The sequence below is a fragment of the Loxodonta africana genome, chromosome 1, assembly GCF_030014295.1.
Source record: "Loxodonta africana isolate mLoxAfr1 chromosome 1, mLoxAfr1.hap2, whole genome shotgun sequence".
NCBI classification, from domain to species: Eukaryota; Metazoa; Chordata; class Mammalia; order Proboscidea; family Elephantidae; genus Loxodonta; species Loxodonta africana.
The window spans coordinates 86,534,774-86,556,942 of NC_087342.1; the positions used below are offsets into that span (position 1 = coordinate 86,534,774).

The following is a 22,169-nucleotide window of genomic DNA, read 5'->3' on the forward strand; positions in this document are numbered from 1 at the left end:
TAAAGGTAAAAGTCAAGCCGGCTCCAGACTTCTCTGCAACAACATTCATGAGTACTTAAATGAAGATACATGAGCTAATAATTTTATTCCCCAAAGTACTCTCATTTAAACTCAAAGACAATAGCAGCATCAACAACACAGCATAAATAATAAGAAAATCAGCAAGATACTGGATGTAAAATTGATCTACAGAAATCCATGGGCTTCATATACACATGAAAGATAATGGAAGATAAGACATTAAAAATAGCAAAACAAGTAAACAAAACACTCCAAATCTGGCAAAAAAAACTTTACAGGAAATATGCAAAACATAAACAATGAAACCTTTAATTAACCCATTGAAGCAAACAAAAAGAGATTTGAAGAAATGAAAAATTACATTGTGTTCTTGGACAAGAGGATTCAATACCATAAAACTATCAGTTCCCCTTATTTATGCACTCAAGTAGTTTTGGAGCTTATTCTAACCTGCTAATATTTTGATAAGGGTTTCTGCATCTGCAATCATGAGAGATTTTCTTAATATGTCATTGCGATGTTTTTGTATCAGCGGTCATCTGGTTTCAGAATGAGTTGGGAAGTATTTCTTCTCTTTCTGTATTTTGAGATAACTTATTTGAGATTGGTATTATTTCCTTTTAAAATGTGTAATTGTATTTATGGATGAAGTGTTAGAGAAGAATATTGAATATACCATGCACTGCCAGAAGAACAAACAAATCAGACTTGGAGGAAGTGCAGCCAGAATTATGCTTAGAAGCAAGGATGGCGAGATTTCGTCTTGCTTAAATTTGGACACTCCTTTAGGAAAAATCAATCGCTAGAAAATGTCATCATATTTGGTAAAGCAGAGGATCAGCAAAATAAGGAGAACCCTTCATGAGATGAATTGACATGATGGCTGCAACAATGGGCTCAAACACACCAAAGATTCTAAGGATGGTGTACAACTGGGCAATGTATAAAACCCCAGCCCTCTTGAACCACCTCAGGAGAGCTCTGAAGGATCATCCCACTTTAAGAACTCTACATGCTCAGCTAAGGCTTCTTCTAACCTGAATCATAGTTTTACATCTCCCTACCTGGTGGCACAGTGGTTAAGAGTTGGTTGCTAACCAAAAGGTTGACAGTTAATCCACTAGCCACTACTTGGAAACCATATGAGGCAGTTCTACTCTGTCCTATAAAGTCACTATGAGGAGGAATTGACTCAATGGCAACAAGATTATGGTTTATTTCCAATCCTGCTTCCTTCCCTTCTATTCCATGGATGTTGACTCCAAGAGCACTTTCAGATAAACCTCCAGCACTATATCAGAGTCTGCTTCCTGTAAAATTCAAGCAGAACAAGGACCTTGGAATGCAAATTTCATTCCTTTATAGAGAGAGGGCTATTTAAAATTTTCTATTCCTTCTTCTTTTTTTTTTTCTTATTTGAGTTTTGGCAGTATGTATTTCTTCTTCTTTTTAATTGTGGCAAATATATATGTAAGCAAACATTTGGTGTGTGTTTTTTATAAGAGTTTATACATTTTAGGTAAGGTGCCGAATTTATTGACACTAGAGGAGCCCCAGGATGGTACAAAGGATTACCATGCTTGACTGCTAACCAAAAAGTTGGAGGTTTGATTCCACCCAGCGGTGTCTTAGAAGAAAGGCCTGAGAGTTTACTTCTGAAAAATCAACCACTGAAAACTCTACAAAGCACTGTTCTTCTCTGACACACATGGAGTCATTATGGGCTGGAATTGAGTCCGTGCCAACTGGTTAACTTGTTCATAACTCCTTTATAACCTTTTTAGTGTCTGTAGAACCTCTGGTGGTTTCTGCTCTTTCAATCCTGATATTGACATTTAAAAAAAAAAAAAAAGTTTTGCTAGGAGTTTATCAATTTTATTAGTCTTTTCTAAAACCTAACTTTTGTTGACTTTCTTTACTGCTTTTTTTTAATTTCCTCTGTTTTTAAAAATTATTTCTTTCCTTGGGCTTACTTCACTCTTCTTTTTCCAGCTTCAAAGGGTGACAGCTTAGGGCATTGATTGTAAGTTATTGAGGCTATAAATTTTCCTATAAGCAGTGCTTTAGCTGCATACGAGTTTTGATATGTTGTGTTGTTATTATCATACCATTAATTTATGATATGTTCTTTAAACAATAGATTATTTAGAAATGTTTTGCTTAATCTACAAATATTTTGGGGTTTCCTAGATATGTTATTATTATTTCTAATTTAATTTTGTTATTGTCAGAGGACTTATCTGGTTTCTGTTCTTCAGGATTTATTGAGACTTTTTTTTTAATGGCTTATGACATGATCTATTTTTATAGTTTAAAATAGGCAAGTTTTAAGATTTTTTTCAGTCTCCTGATACACAACCAAAGTCATACCTCCAGGATACTCCAGGGAGACAGGAAAGTCCTCTAACTGGTGTTGCAGATGAACATGATAATCAGAATCCTCTTGAATGTATTGCCACACATGATATTTCAGGGCCTTCAAGCAAGTCAAGGTTCACGTCACCAAATAAAAGGCATAACGATATCTGAGATATAAAGAAAGATTCATTTGGAGAATCATAGTACTCTGATTTATTTGAAATATTCTCAACACCACAGAAGCTGGCATGGACTGGCATTTTGGCACATCAGCCTGTAACTGCCAGAGAAGAAAGGTACTGTTAGCTCTCCAATGCAGCCAGAAGTATCCAGACTAATCCAGAATTCTTGTATTCATCATTATTAACATACTTATCTATCACTTGCATACCCTTTGTTTCCCAAGGCTTGCCTTAAGTAGGTACTTCATTACAGGTAACTATTTCAAGTTACAAAAAAACCTGGAGAGTATGTGTTGGTAAGTCAAATAGAGATTGAGACAAGTTTATCAATACAGGTAGACTTAAAAGAGATTCTAATTAAATGTGCTACCTCAAACAGCTGGGAGAGGCTATAACAGTTTGCTGATTTTGTTGATGGAAATCTCAAGTGATCAGTGGCTTATGTTAAATGAAGTATTAAATAAAGTGAGATGCCATGATTTACTTATCATATTATAGAGGAAGAAATATGAACACCTAAGATGGTGAACATTTTGGAGTAAATTTGACATGTTCGACCCTCTCACTTACTTTTCTTCTCTTCCAAGGGAGAGTCCAGAGGATACTGCTTTCACCATGATATTGGTGAGGGAAGCATCAGGATTTTTAAAAGATAAACATTTCCAAAAACAAAACCTGTTGTCTCTGAGTCAATTCCAATTCATACTACCCTTTTAATTAGCCAAATAAAGTGTTTGGAAAAGATTTCATTGAAATGGGCTTCTTAATTTCAGTAGGATTGATTCTATACCAGAGTGGTAGAGACCACATGAAAACACATGTTCAATAGAGACATGGTGGGTGAATTTTCTACAACGAGCAGCAAGTCTGGAGCAAAAAATCAGAAGAGCTTAGCAGAAATCAGAATGGTTGGATCTGTGGGAAACTTAGGTGGTGGTTAATTGAGCAGGGTGTCCACAAAACTGGAAAAAAAAAAAAGTCAGCAACGATTCAATTTGAGCTGTACAACCAAAATTCCTTAGAATGGTGAATAGGGAATTGACTTCTATGGTCACAATGGAGAACTATTGCCATAGTTCATTTTCAGGTCTTTGTCACTAAACAGACCCTGAGTTCATTGAATGTTGAGTCAGGTCAGTTCTGACTCATAGCTACCTTATGTACCCCAGAACAAAACACTGCTGGGTCCTGCACCGTCCTTACAATTGCTATGCTTAAGCCCATTTTTCTGCCCACTGTGTCAATCCATCTCATTGAGGGCCTTCCTCTTTTCCACTGACCCTGCGCTTTAGCAAGCAGGATGTCCTTCTCCAGGGACTGATCCGTCCTGTCAACTTGTTCAAATTATGTAAGACTCACTCACGCCATCCTTGCTTCTAAAGAGCATTCTGGTTGTACTGCTTCCAAGACAGATTTGTTTGATCTTTTGGCAGTCCATGGTATACTCAATATTCTTCGCCAACACCACAATTCAAAGGCGTCAATTCTTGTTCAATCTTTCTTATTCATTGTCCAGCTTTCACATGCATATGATGTGATTGAAAATACTGGGAAGAAGAATCTGGCAGTTTACTTCTGAAAAGAATTAGCTAGGGAAAACCTTATGAATAGCAGCTCATTGAATGAATTCCTAAAAATATCATCAATATGACAGCATCCTGAATCCTTAAGGGATTTATTTCCCACTACCTGGAGAATACATATCTCTAATCAGTGTATCTCTAAAGAAATTACAACTTCCTGTTCCTCGGGTATTATTAACAAGTTGTTGTTGTTACTTGACATCCAGTCAAGTCCAATTCATGGCAACCTCATGTGTGCAGAGTAGAGCTTTTCCATAAGGTTTTCAAGGTGGTGACCTTCTGGAAACAGATTGCCAGGCCTGTCTTCCAATGTCATCGATATAGTTGGTCAGTGTGATATTTTGTGGAATGTTCAGATAATGAAGTTCTATTGAGATTATATTGTGACAGAGGGTAGGGGTAAAGCCATGAATGTATACTCTTGTCTGTCAAAAATGAATGTAAACTGTTTTAATCCTCCTTATGAAGAGTAGTGGAAACGAACCATGTACCAAATCAATAATCCCATACCAAAAACAAGAGTGTGAGAGGATCTCTCCTAGCAAAGATACTCGCTCATTACAGTAGCTGCATTTGGGCTGACCACATGGCAAAGTTTGAGGTAGTCAGCCCACTGTTATCTACCACTAACCATCTTATTTTTGCATGGATGAGACTGATGAAATAAATGTCAATATGATGGTAACTACCTTTCTTCTTTCTTGAAGCCTTTGAGATTGCACTGTCATCATTTACCTGGGATGAGGAATTCCTTCTGTACTATCTTGGTTGTGGAAACCCTGGTGGCATAGTGGTTAAGAGCTATGGCTGCTAATCAAAAGGTCGGCAGTTTGAATCCCGCAGGCACCCCTTGGAAACTCTGTGGGGCAGTTCTACTCTGTCTTACAGGGTTGCTATGAGTTGGAATCGACTCGATGACAAGTTTGGTTTTTTGTTTTTTTAATCTTGGTTGTGGGGTGCAATTGCAAAGACTTCCACTTGACCTATAGTACTCCGACAGACCTTACTCCATAAGTTAAGGATCAAATTTACGATTCTGCTAGCTACCAAGTATCTCCAGTCTGATTACATGCATAGGAAATTGGGAGATGATCAGAAGGGGAGATCTGTGGATTCATTAAGGAGCCCTGGTGATGCAGTAGTTAAAGTGCTTGGCTACTAACCAAAAGGTCCACAGTTCAAACCCACCAGCTTCTCCTTTGGAAACCCTGTGGGGCAGTTCTACTCTGACCTATAGGGTCGCTATGAACTGGAATCCACTCTACAGCAGTTAGGCTTTTTAAAAATATTTTTTGGTGGATCCATTAAATCAACTGTGAGATAGATTTGAGACAGAACTTCATTTACAACCTTGGGGTCCTTATGTCCCTCCCACAACAGTGAGGCCATTATGACACTTTGTGTCTCCTGGTATCAAAATTAGTTCAGACATCTAACAACCCATCAAAGATCTGGATATTTCCCTTTCCGTCGTATACTGTTTTTCAGGTAAATGGCCCTAGATACTACTGGACAAAACTGGCTGAATTACTACTAAATAAATTTACTGTGGACCTGTCTTTCCCTTCAATTGATAGAATCTGGGTTTGTGAACTGGTTCAGATTTAGAAATTGGGCAAGAGATAATGATTTTCCATTAGGAAACAATCCCAATCAGAATTCCAAAGGACTTTTTTTTGGATATTGATAAAACTGATTTTAAAATTCATGTGGAAATGCAAAGAACCAAAAGGTAAACTTGAAGAATAAAAAGTAAACTAGAGGACCTGGGCTACCAGAAATCAGACTTATTTAAAGCTATACACTTAACATAGCACAGTATGGGTGAAATGATAGTAAAACTGAATAGAGAGTCTACTGACAGACATACAATTACCTGAGCATGTGATCTATGATAACGGGTACACTGCAGTGCATACAGAAAGGATGGTATTTCTAATAAATGCTGTTTAAAAGATAAATACTGACCCCTTGCCCTGGTGGTGCAGTAGTTAAGAGCTATGGCTACTAACCAAAAGGTTGGCAGTTCGAATCCACCAGCCACTCCTTGGAAACTGTATGGGTTCTACTCTGTCTTATACGGTCACTATGGGTTGGAATAGACTTGACAGTGATGGGTTTTATAACACACATAAAAATAATTAATGAATTGTATATTTAAATGTGAAAGATAAAATGATAATAGCTCTAAATAGAAGAGAGTATCTCCATGGCCTTGAGGTAGAGAAAGATGCCAGAAATAATACACAAAAAAAGCATCAATCAAAAGGGAAAATGTTGAAAAATTGGACATTACACTTAATAACTTTTTTCATCAGTAAGCACTATAAATATGAATATTATCTCATACTGGAAGATAGAAATTATTTTTAATTTTTTTATGTTGCAGAAAGGATATTATTAACATTTTCTAAAAGCACCTTTATGTATGTTTTTTTAGAGATGAATATTGAAAAATTTACAGAAGAAATACATTATTTTGGATTAGTTTCAGGATAATTCTTGAAGGGTTGGTAAGAAGTATAGATTAATCAAAATGGACCATCCTTTTTTATGTAATATTTTATTGTGCTTTTGGTGGAAGTTTACGTAGCAAATCGGGTTCCAATTTGACAATTTCTATACATATTATTCAGTGACATTGGTTACATTTTTGAAATGTGTCAACATTCTCATTACAGTCATGTGTCATTTAACATCTAGAATACATTCTGTGAAATACAATGTTATGTGATTTGGATGTTGCGTGAACATCATGTTATATACAGGCATCCCGGGGTTATGAATGTCCAACTTACATACAACCTGTACTTATGAACCAACCCCCAAAAAGCCTATTGCATAAAAAATTTGAGGTAATACAATGGTTCGTAATAACAAAGAGGTGCTACTTTGTGACATGCATCAATCCCAATTGGAATTTCTGAACTCTATTATAATCTCATGGAACCATGGATGTATGTATATGTGGTTGGATGTTGCCTGAATGGACATTATGTGGTACGTGACTGTATTTCCATTCTAGTTGTTTCATTTCTGTTAATCTAGTTTTCCTGCACCACCTTTCTTTCTCATCTTTGCTTTAGGATAAATGTTGACTGTTTGGTCTCATATAGTTTTTTTTTTTTTTAAAGAAGCATAGTACTCACGGTTGATATTGTTTATTTTATGATTCAGCCTGTTATTTAGCTGAAAGGTGACCTCTGGGAGTGGATTCAGTAAAATGTTTAAAGGATATCCCAGGGCGATAATCTCAGGGGTTCCTCTAGTTTCTACTGGTTCAGTAATTCTGAACTTTTTTAAGAATTTGAGTGTCGTTCTACACGTTTCTTTCATTCTGTCCAGGACCATCTATTGTATTCCTGGTCAGAAAGTTGGTTGATAGTGGTAACCAGGCATTGTCTTGTTCCAGCTTCAGGATAGGTGAGGCTGTGGTTCATGTAGGCTATCAGTTCTGCAGACTAGTTTCTTCTTTGTGTCTTTTAGATTCCTTCTTTCTTTTTTACTCCAGAAGAGTGGTAGAAAAAAAAGAGTAGAGACCAATAATTGTATCATAGATTGCTGCTCACAAGCTTTTAAGACTCCAGACACTAGTCATCAACTAGGATGTAGAACGTAAACTTTATGAGCTATGTTATGTTAATTGAGTTTTCCCATGAGATTACGGCCCTATGCCTTCAGACCCAGTAAACCAATCCCACAATGTGTTTGGTTACATCTAACTGTACCCCCATGGGCTTTATTTTATATATATGATTTTATATGCAGCACACACATACATGTATATACATATGCCTACAGATACAACTATACATGTGCATTCCTTTACACATATATGCATAAATACCTACTATGTAACCACACACATATCTTTTGGTTGTTATTACAAAGTTGTATATGTTATAGCATTTACCAAAAATCCCTTATTTTTGCATACTTGTTAGTATCATCATATACGTTGGTCAAATTGTGCACACTACACCTACATTTTATACTGCCTTTCTTATCTCCAAACAAGAAGTTTCTACTATCTAGAAAGTGATTCCCCCTCCTAGCCCTACCATCCCTGGTAACCACCAATCAACGTTGGTTTCTGTATGTATACCTATTCTTGTCTTTTTATAAAGGTGAGATCATACAACATTTGTCCTTTTGTGATTGACTTATTTCACTCAATACAATGTCTTCCAGGTTCATCCATGTTATGTTTTGATAACTCATCATTATTCTTCATAGCTGTATAACATTGTATTGTGCGTATGTACCACAATTTGTTTATCTGTTCATCAATTGATGGGCACTTAGGTTGTTTCCGTCTTTTTGCTATTGTGAAAAATGCTGCAATGAACATAACTGTGCATATGTCTATTTGTGTCACTGCTGTCAGATCTCTTAGGTATATACCAAGGAAAAGAATTGCTGTATCATAAGGTTTTTTTATTTCTAGCTTTTTGAGGAAGTGCCATACCATTTTTAGTAAAGGTTGTACCTTTTACAATTCTACCAGCAGTGGATAAGGATTCCAATCTCCCCACAGCCTCTCCAGCATTGTTGTTTTCTGTTTGTCTCTTTTTTTTAATCAGTGCCATTTTTGTTGGGCTGAGATGATATCTCCTTGTGGTTTTGATTTGCATTTCTCTAATGGCTAATGGGAAACCCTGGTGGCATAGTGATGAAGTGCTAAGGCTGCTAACCAAAAGTTGGCAGTTCAAATCCACCAGGTGCTCCTTGAAAACTCTATGGGGCAGTTCTACTCTGTCTTATAGGGTCGCTATGAGTCAAAATTGACTCGATGGCAACGGGTATGGGTAACGGCTAACGATTGAGAGCATCTTTTCCTGTGTTTGTTGGCTGCTTAAATGTCCTCTTTGGTAAGTGTCTGTTCATGTCCTTTGCCAATTTTTTAGTTGGATTTTCTTTTTGTTGTTGAATAGTTGAAGTTTTTTTTTTATATGTTTTAGAGATTAGACCCTTATCAGATATGTCATTCCCAGAGATCCTTTTCCTAGTTTGTAGGTTCTCTTTTGATAAAGTCTTTTGATGAGCATAAATACTTAATTTGTAGGAGACAAAATAGGCCATCTATTGATTATTGTTGAAGCTGTGTGATGGGTACATAATGTCTATTGCGCCATTCTCTATATTTTTTGTATTTTTAATTTTTTCATTTCAAAAGTTAAGATAGCATTTAGAGAGTGAAAAGACAAGCTATGGAGTAGGAGAAGAAATTTATAATGCATTTATTTTACAAGTAACAATATCCAGAATTTGTAAATAACTCCCAGAAATCACTAAAACAAAGACATAAAACCTAATAGAAAAAAATAGATAAAAGATTCAAACAGATACTTTATAAAAGAGGATAAGCACATAGCTAATATAAAAAGTTGTTCATCCACATAGTCATCTGGGAAATGCAAATTAAAACATTATGAGATACCAAACAGAAAGTGTACTTTAAAAAAAATGACATTACAAAGTAAAGAGGCTATGGGGAAAATGAATGCTTGTACATGTGGTGGGAGTATAGATTATTTCAACACTTTGGAAAACAATATACTCTAAAGCATTTAAATCAGCAAATTCACTCCTAAATACAGATCCAAACAAATATTTGCATTTGTTCACTGAAAGACATGTGCAGCAATATCAACACTATTTGTAATAGCCCCCAACTTAAACTACCCAAATGTTAAAAAAAAATGTGTTATATTCACAAATGTAACAACATACGGTAATAAGAATGAATGAGCTAATAGTATATGTAATAGCTAACTCTCACAGAAACAATGTTGAGCAAAAGAAATCAGACACAAAAGAGTATACACAACATGAGCCCATTTATCTAAATTTCAAAAATAAGCAAATATGATTTATGATTTCAATAGGCAACACAGTGCTTATATTTTAGGGCATGGTGACTGAGAAAAGGTACAAGGTAAATTCCTGGTATAGTGAATATATTCCATCTCTTGACTCTGTGTTGCTTTACAGGGGTATATCCAGTTTGTAAAAGTTGATTGAGCTATACACTTGTGATTTTTATACTTTTATGAATGCATGTGATAATTCAATGGAAAAAATGTAATGATCCAGGTCACACCACAAACGACAATAATAAAAAAAATCCTATTCATATCATTGATAAATGAATAACCTCCCTAATATCTAAAGAGCTCCCAGAAATCAAGAAGCAAAAGATTTACAACCCAATAAGGAAATGGGCAACAGCACCTTCAAATATGGGAAGATATTTCACAACAAAAGGCAAATGGCTTATAAACAAATATAAAAGATTCACAACCTCATTCATAATGAGAGAAATGCAAATTAAAATGACATTGAAGTCACAATTTATCCATTATCAAGTTGGAAAAAAATCCAAATTTTGACAACATACCATATTGCTGACGCTCTGGGGAATGTAATTCATATTAAGCTGAGATTAAAAAAAAAAGTGCCCAATACAAATATACAAAGTGAACACTAAATAGTCTTTTTAGGATTCACAAGTCAGCTATGTTGCTATCCAAAGGGACTCTGAAATCCTTTTATCCAGGGAATTTTTATTTTTTTCCCCATGACTCTCACCTAGCCCTCAAGGAAATGTCAATTCCTTGGAAAAAATAACTATTTCAATAAAAGGGCTCAAAGAGCATTATGAACTGATTTGAAAATTTCTTTGGAGCTTGAAAATGTACTTAAGGGTCCATGTATAAATAACAAGGGCAGGAAAATGACCTAGAGAAGAGATTGATCTGAAATTCAGGTTTTATTCTACAGGAAGTAAAGTCAAATGGCAGACTTATGTAGAATTCATTTGGTTTGTAAGCAATTTATGATGCTATTTTTCATATTTTCCCCATGGCCAAAGCTTTTGTGTTCATGATTTTGCTTAATTGCAACTGGGAGGTTGGATTCCCAAGGTCAAAATTTCTAGCAAGTCCCATTTTACTTAAGTCACTGTAGTCCCTAAGCAGTTAAGGACAAAGAGACCATAGGTACTCCACTATTCTTTCAAATATGGAATAGTGGATGAGCAGAGTTTATTGGGATGGGATTTAGATACAAAGAAGGACCAACTATAACGAGAAAATCATTACCTTACCGGTGGAAAAATGAAGCAAAACTAAATGGCAAAGGGAAAACGATAGAACCCTGGAGACACTTCTTGGAAAGAAAAAGGAACCCCAGTTCTGAAACAGGCCATGTTACTTTTACTCTTTGTGCTTATTTTGATCTTAGAGACAGAAAATTCTGTTTAGGCAACTGTCATTTTGACAAAGAATTTGTTGAATGGAGACTGAGACTACAGATAACAGTAGGAGAGACATGTGTAATCATGGTATGTGAGTTGAAAACAAATTTATTGAGAGTGAAAACTTATTTAGAGTAAAAGGAATACATAACTATATTTAAATACTTTAATAGCAAGAATGAATAAGCTATTGAGTTTAGGTTTCGGTAATTTTTTCTTTTTAATTTACATAATTATTTATTATGGGAAGAACTGATAGAGGAGGAAAATTATGCTTGGTAATTCCTCTAACGCATGAACTGATCTCTTCCCCCAAACCAAGCAGATCTGATAAGAAACCTGTTTAGAGGATGAGAAGTGACTTAAATAATCAAGAGGCTAAGCCTCTATTTATCAAGAAATAATATTTCTAAATATATTTAACTTTCAATCTAGTAAAGTTTATTAGTGGAGTTGGAGGTACTACATGTTCATTTTTCCTAACATGCACCATGTAAATCTTTCAATGAGTTTGTTATTATACCAGTTAGGGAGCGTAAGTGGTACAAAGAGATATATGTTTCACTTGTTTCCAAGACCAATTTAATTATGCACCTTGCTCACAATTCTGTCCTATTGCACTGAAGAAAAGATAAAAGGCATTTTATAGTATTAAAGAAAACATGAGGAAAAGCTTTTTGAATGGTTGCTGTGAGACACTTGTTTAGGTGAGTAGGATATAAAAAATACTTTCTGAATACACCTCTAGGTTAGATGCTTGATTTTTGAAATTGACCGCCATGTAATAAAAGCCATTATTAAAAGTATTCTTTCCAGAAAATCTCATTAAAACCAGAATGTTTCTTTCTTTCTTTTTTTTTTTTCCAAAAGGAATAGTGAATATTATCCTTTGAAGAGACGGAAGTTAGAGCTGGTCATGGAATAATTTTGAATTAGGTGAAATCTGGCTTTGGTGACCTGTTATTTCTACTTTCATTGCCTTGCTACAATTCATGACGCCTTCTTAAGTCTGGAAGTTCTCCTACGCTGTCCAAATTACCACCTATGCATATATGTTTCCATATGTTATAGAATGACCTCTTTTTTCCACAAAAAATTATTCTCAAATTTGTATGAAATCGCAATATGAATGGTGAATGATGTATACATAGGAGCAGTATAAGCTGTAGCAGGACTATACATTAACCTAAAGGAATTAAACTTATAATTTTTTCATGTCACCTATCAAATAATAGTTATTTGTACTATGGATTATATATCCAGTATATTTGCTCAAGGAGAAATTGCCAGAAAAAAGAATATTTTTATTTTTATCATTAAAAAAATAGCCTTTCCCTTATTCTTTTTAATTCTTGGAGGTATTTAAATTTTTTGGTATGAAAGATTTCATTCATATTTATATAGTAATCTTTTGACATTGTACATTTATTTAGGAACTGTTCACTTTATGAAGTCAATTTTAATAAGATTTTTAAATAATTGGCTCTCAGGACAGTAATTATCTGTAAGTTGTGCTAATATGGCTCATTCTTTCCATTTTGATTTTTTATTTCATTTTATTGTTTCATTGTGCTGGGTAGAAACCAGCTCACTATTCTTCCCAGGACATAATTCTACTCTCATTTGTAAATTCAAACAAAAGATTGACTTTGAATTCTAGCTTACAGATATTTGGAGATGACAGATTTTGGATTTTTAAAAACTAGTATAAAATGTTACAAAGGAAATAAGTTGCTAAGTGAAAGCTCGTCTATTTGCACACCACAGGTTTACTCATTAATTCTTGTGGCCAAGTACAATACAGTGTTCAGGAGCCCAGGGTTTTCTCTGAGGCGGCTCCGGAGCCTGATGCTTGCTCTTCACTAGCTGTGTGACTGTAGGGAAACTATTCAGCCTTCTGTAACTCAGGGTCATTGTCTATAAAATGAATAAGACTAGTGAATGTGTGAGAATTAAATGAGATGCTAGATGTAAAATGCTTATAAAAGCCCTTTACTCACAGAATCATTCCACAAATGATTGTTTCCGTAATTGTTATTTTAATACTAATACATTTGTGTGACATACATAGTTCAATGCTTGAATACAAACATTATCACTAGAATTATATATTATATATTTGTTTTACAGACGAGGAAAATGAAGCATATAGCCAGAGTGTGTATGTGTGTGTGTATTATTACATATTTGGTAATTGTCACCACCAGGGCTCACACCAGAGAATTTGTTTAATGTTTTTCACAGATTTTTCCATTTTGATACATAAAATCCAAGTGCAGGTGTGTTTTTTCAGGAAACAGAACATTACATTATACTGAAGCTTTATTACAAGAAAGCCTGTTTTGAACATTTTTCTACCTGGAGGTGTGGTCAAATGAAATAAATGGTGAGATCACTGTAGAAATTATAAACATTCTTGTGGTTCATGTTATTGGATATAAATATATTGATATAAATATTTTTGACATAAACGATGTAAGTAAAAATATTTGTGCTATTCATCCTAGCTATGTTGATACCTAATTGTTGTCTTTAGTTGCCATTGAGTCCATTCTGACTCATGATGACCCCATATGTTACAGAGTAGAACTGCTTGGTTGTAATCTTAATGGAAGCAGATCACCAGGCCTTTTCTCTCGTGATACTGCTGAGTGGGTTTGAACCACCAACCTTTAGGTTAGCAGTAAAGTGTAAACTGTGCCACCCAGGCACCTTCCTTAGCTAGATATTATAATAAATAAACTCTATGAAATTACTGCATTGGGTCCTTGGAATTTTATCCATATTAATTTAAGAACAGTAAGCAGAAAGGAGAAATATGCAATTTACCTTCTCTTACTGATTTTTTTACTGATAGTGCCTTTCATAGATGGTAATTTCCACCTAAGGAACCCTGGTGGTGCAGTGGTTAAGCTCTCAATCGCTAACCAAAAGGTTGGTGGTTCAAACCCAGCAGCCGATCAGAGGGAGAAAGGTGTGGCAGTCTTCTTCCACAGTTCCACTCTGTCCTACAGAGTCACTGTGCGTTGGAATCCCCTTATTGGCAATGACTATTTTTTTTTTTTAATTTCCATGTGCTGTAATAGAAATGCACTAAAAAGCAGACAGGCAGTGAAGTGTGTTGAATGAAGTTAAGTTAGAAACCATATTGAGTAAATTAGAGATTTAATGATGCTCCAATGAAGTATCGGTTTTTTTCAATCTTATCAGATCCAACACCTTTTTATAACAAACTCTTTACTATCTTAATTTTTCTAATACCTCTTCACTTTGTGAACTCTGAGTTTACTAAATGGAACTCTTAGATACAGTTTTCAAAATACAGATATATAATTGTTACTGTTCGTTTCTCAAAGTGAGGCAATAAAAGAAAATTCATTGCCAATTTGATTTGTCTCAGCATCCCCTATCCAGTTCCTCTGTTGAACACGGGTTCACGAGCCAACGTTAAATTATAAGCACAGGATAACTAGACTTCCAAAATTCTGACCTTGGTGTTCCCAGCAAGTAGTGTCACTGCAATGAGAAGATTCAACAACACCTTCCATCGCCCCACTGGCTTTGTCCTGGTGGGTTTTTCGGAATGGCCCAGACTAGAAATGACCCTCTTTGTGTTTATCTCCATTTTCTACATAATGACCCTCCTTGGGAATTCAGCCATCATAATCTTGTCTCGCCTTGATCCCAGACTCCACACTCCCATGTACTTCTTTCTGGCTAAACTTTCCTTTTTGGATCTCTGCTATACCACTTCAACTGTCCCCCAAATGCTGGTAAATATCCAGAGCCACTGGAGAAACATCAGCTACATGGGCTGCATAGCTCAACTTTTCATCTTTCTTGGTCTAGGATCCACTGAATGTGTACTTCTCTCGGTAATGGCCTTTGATCGTTACGTAGCTATATGCCAACCTCTCCATTACACAGTTATCATGCATTCTCGGCTATGCCAACAACTGGCAGCAGTGGCTTGGGTAACAGGTTTCAGCAACTCTTTGGTGCAGACAGTGTTAACTTTCTTGTTACCTCGCTGTGGTCAATATCGGGTAGAGAATTTCTTCTGTGAGGTTCCTGCTATGCTTCAATTATCATGTGTTGATACGTGGGTCAATGAAGTGGAGATGTATGCAGCTGTGGTAGTGATAAAAGTTATCCCAGTTGGATTAATTCTATTTTCCTACATCAATATTGTCAGAGCTGTAGTGAGGATCCAGACCTCTGAGGGTCGAAAGAAGGCCTTCAACACATGTGGGTCTCATCTGTTGGTGGTGATTATGTTCTATGGCTCAGCCATTAGTGGTTATGCATATATGGCACCCAAGAGTAGCTCAGCCAAATTGAAAGGGAAGCTTCTTGCACTCTTCTATGGACTTATAACTCCAATGCTCAACCCTCTTATCTATACCCTGAGAAACAAGGATGTTAAGGGAGCAGTAAAAAAGCTACTAGGGAGAGAATGAGATCAAGGATGGAACATAGCTTAGGAGCATGTAGTCTTCTCACAGTTCACATTCTACCTTCTTATCTTTCAGAACGTCTTTTGTTAACTCCCTTTGTTCTCTCCCCTCTCCCACTCAAATTAATTGTGCCTGATTGTAACTATTTTCACCTATACCTTTCTTAGAAAGTAAAAGATTGATTATTCTCCCCCAAAAGTAATGAAAAATAAAAAATAAAACTGTTGCCCTCAAGTCAATTCCCACTCATGGAGACTCCATGTGTGTCAGCAGAACTGTGCTCCAGAGTTTTTGATGGCTGATTTTTCAGAAGTAGATCCCCAGGTCTTTCTTCTGAGGTGCATCTGGATGGACACAAACCTCCAAACTATTGGTTAGCACCACCCAGGGATTCCACAAGTAATGAAACAGAGTTCTAAAAACAGATAATGAATTTTTATAGATTTTAGTAAAATATTACATTTTTTGTTAATATATGCTGTCTTTTCTAGTGAAGTTTTTAAATTTATAACCAAATATGACTTTTTATTAAAACTAATGGTTAACATAATTATCCTGAGGTTTGTTAAAAAGGAGAAAGTTGATATGACTAAATTATGTCACAAAATTAGCAGAAAGCACCCATAGACAATTAAGAAGTCACTTCATTCCCTATTTGCATATTCTCTTTTTTTTTGATGTTGTCACTATAACTGTTGTATGTCTAATCTTATTTAACCGCTATTGGGATGGGACATTCTCAGAGGGTCAGGTGCCTGCTGTGGTTATCTATACTGTTCTGGAGAACTAGGATTGCACATAAAAACAGCTCTGTGTAATGCCGCTCCTTGTTTATCTACTTATCTAATCCTTCTAGCAGCCTCTTTTAGAATGTGTCTCTAACTCTACATCTAATTCTACAGAGGTTTTCCCTCATGGCTAGCATATGGAGAATGTATATGTTTCTCAGTAATGACCTTTGGTCTAAAAACATTTTGTCACCTAATCAGTATGTATATATTTCTTTTTGGTGCCGAATCATTTTTATCAGCATTATAATAGCTATTCTTGGCAGGGCAATTGGAAGAATAGCAATTGTAACTAAACTGAAAGGTAAGAAATCATAGTTTTCTTTTTCTATACAGAGAATGTTGTTGATGTTTTGTGCTGTTGAGTCAATTATAATTCATAGCAACCCTATATAATCCTATATAACTGCCTGATAGAGTTTCCTAGGCTGTAATTTTTATGGAAGTAGATTGCCAGGTCTTTTCTTCCTTGGAGCCACTGGCGTGTTCAAACCACCAATCTTTCGGTTAGCAGCTGAGCCCTTAAACATTTTGCTACCAGGCTGTGCCACCAGGGCTCCTCATTCCATCCAGCAACCATCATACAATAATATAGAATATGCAAAAACAGGGTATTGGGATACCAGGATAGATATCCCCAGTACCCTTTGTTTTACAGACTCTACATTATTATATGATAATTTCTGGATGAAAGGCCTACCTCTAGGAAAAGGTATCTGGACTTGACACAATTCAGAGTCTCTTGCATGTACTATAAACATAATCCAAGTGTATAAAAGATCATCCTCATCTTACTAAAATTTAATCATTTATTTTCTTACCTTCTTGAACAGATTCTGATGTTCATATTGGGAATAGAGGAGAAAGAATAAATTGAACAATCACACACGTGAATTTACAGTAGAAAACAGAAAAAAGCATCCACCCTCAAAGAATGTAATAAATAGGTCATTTTATCAATGGTGACATACATTCGTTCTTTCTAGATATGTTTTGGCAGTATATGTATAGTTCATGTCTTCCCAAAGAGTACGGGAAATGGGCTGCTTGAAGATGTGATCAAATGCCTATCTTCTTCTGAGTAATATTTACACAACCAACTTTTCATGCTCTATCCCAAAACTTTAGTATTTTGATACTGTGAAAAAAATTAATTTCCTTGTTTTGTCCATTATATATATATATATTTGTACAGTATTTCAGAAACCTATACAGAAGATGAAATTAGATTTCAAATATTACAAACATCACAGCCCCAACTCCTCTCTAGGGGAACTTTAGTATCCATCTTTCTTCAAGCACTCCATACAGTATTTTGGAGTATTTGCAGTTGAAACGTAGTGGGAAGCAGATTTTGTGATTAACTCTAGGTTTTCCAAATACCCTGATTTCTGGATTCTATCTTTATTGGAATGAAAGTCAATGTTCAAGTGAAAGAAGTTGTTAGTTATCATTAGACTGAGTTAGCTAAGTTGTTTGATAGAATTAAAGAGAAAAATGAGTTAGTTCAACTGCTATTTGCAGACCTGGTATTCAACGAATACACAAAGACAAAGTCTATTGTGCAGTGTCTGTTCTGATTGGGGGGTCCATTGTGATTTTTCACTGTATAAGGGAAGCCAAAATCCAAACCCCGTTGCCATAGAGTTGATTCCGACTCATAGTGATCCTACAGGACAGAGTAGAACTGTCCCATAGGGTTTCCAAGGAGTGGCTATATTTTGAATGTCACCCATGAATGCATATTCTTGTTGTGTGCCATCAAGTTGATTCTGACACAGTGTGACCCTATATGACAGAGTAGAACTGCCTTATAGGTTTCCAAGGCTGTAATCTTTACAGAGCAGATCGTCAGGTCTTTTCTTCCCCAGAGCCTCTGGGTATGTTCAAACCTCTGACCTTTCAGTTACCAGTCGAGCTCTTAACCACTGTACTGCCAGGGCTCCTTCCTTGTGCATGTATGGACCAGTATTTTGGGGTTCCATCTCTTACATATAACCAAAAAACCAAACCCATTGCCATCAAGTTGATTCCAATTTACATATGGACACTACAAAAAAAAAAAAAAAGTTGTCGTCAAGTCAATTCTGACTCATGGAGACTCTGTACGTGCCAGAGAGAACTGTGCTCCATAGGATTTTCAATGGCTGATTTTTTGGAAGTAAAGAGCCAGGCCTTTCTTCCAAGGTGCCTCTGGGTGGACTCAAGCCTCCAACGTTTTGGTTAGCAGCCCAGTGTGTTAACCATTTGTACCACCTCAGGACTGCATGTCAATAATAACCCTGAGCAATTTTCATTAAACACGTTTGTTCCTCAAGATTGTGTTGGTTACTGTAATGCATAAGTGGTAATCTTGTCCAAAATTTCAAGGATAATATTTATTGCAGGAAATTTATAAATACTCTTTATCAGATGAAGGAAGTTCCCTTCTATTGCTAATATGCTGTGTGTTTTTATCTTATTGTGAATGGATGCTGTATTTTATCAAAGCTTTTTGTGCATCTATTGAAATGATTTTCCCCTTTACTTTGCTAATAAAGATATTGCATCGATTGAATTTGCAACCTTAAAACAATCTTGCACTTGAATGAAATCACCTTGGTCATGATCTATTTTTTTGTTGCTATATTGCTAGATTCAAACCTCTAATAACTAACTTAGGATTTTTGCATTATATCCATGAAAGTATGGGCCTGTAATTTCCCCTCTTGAACGAAGTTGGATGACTTGCAATACTTAAAATGGAGATTCATTATAAAGAAACAGCAATTAAGACAATGTGTTATTGATGTAAGAATAGACAAAGAGAATAATAAAACACCATAGAGAATCCAGATATAGACCCACATGAGTCTGGACTCTAGATATATAGCAATTTGGCACTTCACTAAGAGAAGAGGGAAAAAAGCAGCCTTTTAATAACATACAAAATAATTGATATTTTGTCAATTGGATATCCATGTAAAATTAATATTAATGTATATCTCAAAAATTACTTCCATGTAGATATAAATGTGGACTGTAAAACAATAAGCCATCTGGAAAATGACATTGGAGAATATCTTCATTTTCTTGGGGTTGAAAAGTTTGTTTTTTTTTTTAATTTTTTAAGCGCGGCATAAATAGCACTAGCCATAAAGGAAAAGATTGACAAATTGGACTTCATTAATATTAGAAACTTCTGTTAATCACAAGACATCATTGTTGTTGTTGTTAGCTGTTGCTAAGTTGGCTCCCAACTCGTGGCAACTTTATGGAAACAGTTCGACAGGCCTTTCTTCCATGAAGCTGTTGAATGAGTTGAAACTGTCAACCTTTATTTTTTAAGCTATATATATATATATTTGTACTTTAGATGAAGGTTTACAGAACAAACTAGTTTCTCATCAAACAGTACACATATTGTTTTATGACATTGGTTAACAATCTCGCGACACATCAACACCCTCCTTTCTCAACCTTGGGTTCCCTATTACCAGCTTTCCTGTCCCTTCCTGCCATCTAGTCCTTGCCCCAGGGCTGGTGTGCCCCTTTAGTCCCGTTTCATTTTATGGGCCTGTTCACTCTTTGCCTGAAGGGTGAACCACAGGAGTGACTTCATTATTGAGCTGAAAGGGTGTCTGGGGGCCATACCCTCAGGATTTCTCCAGACTCTCTCAGGACAGCAAGTCTGGTCTTTCTTTTTGGAAACTGCCAACTTTTAGATTAGCAGCTGATCGTAAACCCCTTGGGCCACCCAGCCTCCTTCAGGATATCATTAAGAAAGTGGAAGTGCAAACCATAGAGTGGAAGAAGATGTTTAGAATACTTATAACTTCAAAGGCTAAACTAGAGTATATTAAAAATACCTGCAAATATAGAAAAGAAAGACAGATAACCTAATAGAAAAACGTCCTAAAACGTTCAACAGGCACTTCCTGCCAGGTATTGCTGAAAGCATGCTATACTCATTTTTCTTTTTTTCACAGCAACATGTAAAAAAATAAAAGGCACAGCAGCACTTATAAAAATACCTCATGGGGGGTGGAGAGTATGGCTGGCAAACTAACATAGAAGCTGTTCTTTACTGGTGTAAAAATACAGTGTACATTTACCAGAGTATATAAAGTAAGACAGGCTGATAATTCCAAGTGTTGGCAAAAATGTGAGCAGATGGCATTATTGTACATGGCTGGTGGGATCCTAAACTGGTTTATTCACTTTGGAAACTGCTAAGCAGTGTACCTACTACTGTTTAGTATATGCATATTATATTATTCAGGAATTTTACTCCCAGGTATATGCACCAAAACACCTGAATTAAAATTGTTATATGTGCAGTATGAATAATAAACCCAAATTGAAAAATACCAAATATCCATCAGCTGTAAAATAGAATCAATCCTACAGACCCACCCACCCACTGCCGTCGAGTCAATTCTGACTCATAGCTACCCTATAGGACAGAGTAGAACTGCCCCATAGAGTTTCCAAGGAGTGCCTGGTGGATTTGAACCACTGACCTCTTGGTTAGCAGCTGTAGTACTTAACCACTATGCCACCAGGGTTTCCCACTCATACAGAGTTACTATACATCAATAGATGAACAGTGGTTCCTACTATGTGGATTTTCAGAGATGCAAATAGCATTGGTATCACAATGATTCCTTCACTCTATAAACAATACATTTTCAATTTTACTTGTTGCTATGAAAGGGAATTATTCTACACTCATTCCAGCATTGACTGTTCAGAAAATAATTACTTTTTATAAATTCCATGCTTTCCTCTGCAATGAATATACATTTCTATGTTGGAATTTTGCTAATTAATAAAAAAAAAAAAAGAAAGAAATTCTTTGCCGTCAAGTAGATTCTGACTCATAGCGATTCTATAGGACAGTGTAGAACTATCCCACAGTGTTTCCAAGGAGCGGCTGGTAGATTAGAACTGATGATGATTTTTGGTTAGCTATTGTAGCTCTTATCCACTGCGCCACCGGCGCTCCGTTTTACTAATAAAAATATTCACCATTAAATTAGTTTATGTTTTCCTGTACGTATTCCCTATCATCAGTGAGGAAATCAGTTTAGAATGAGACATTTGCTAGAGTATTCACAACTATGCTTTTTATATATTTTATGCACTGAGAGTCAGAAGATATATTTTATGGTCATTTTTGTTCCCCATCATCTAGCAGAATACTAAATCATTTAAAATTGTTTGGAGATTCAAGAATCAGGATGAGTCATTTAGACTTGATTTTAATCAGTGCTTATGTTTGGAAAACCCGTTGCCCTTTGCCACGGAGTCAATTACAGCTCTTAGAGACCCTACAGGACAGAGTAGAACTGCCCCATAGGGTTTCCAAGAAATGCCTGGTGGATTCAAACTGCTGACCTTTTGGTTAGCAGCCATAGCTCTTAATTAATCACTATGCCGCCTGGGTTTCCTGTATTTGGTACCTCACTCTTGAAACAGATAGCCTAAGATAAAGAAATTATGTTTCATATTACTGGTGACAGTCTAGACTTTGTCATTAG

The 22,169-nt window shown here is 35.9% G+C and overlaps 1 protein-coding gene across 1 annotated transcript; it reads left to right on the forward strand.

Annotated features, from left to right (window-relative positions):
• The first annotated feature begins 14,923 nt into the window (after positions 1-14,923).
• On the forward strand, positions 14,924-16,074 carry LOC100661494 (putative olfactory receptor 2B8). The gene has a single exon (XM_064294040.1). The coding sequence runs from the start codon at positions 14,924-14,926 to the stop codon at positions 15,860-15,862; it is 939 nt and encodes a 312-aa protein (XP_064150110.1). The 3' UTR covers positions 15,863-16,074.
• The last annotated feature ends 6,095 nt before the right edge of the window (positions 16,075-22,169 follow it).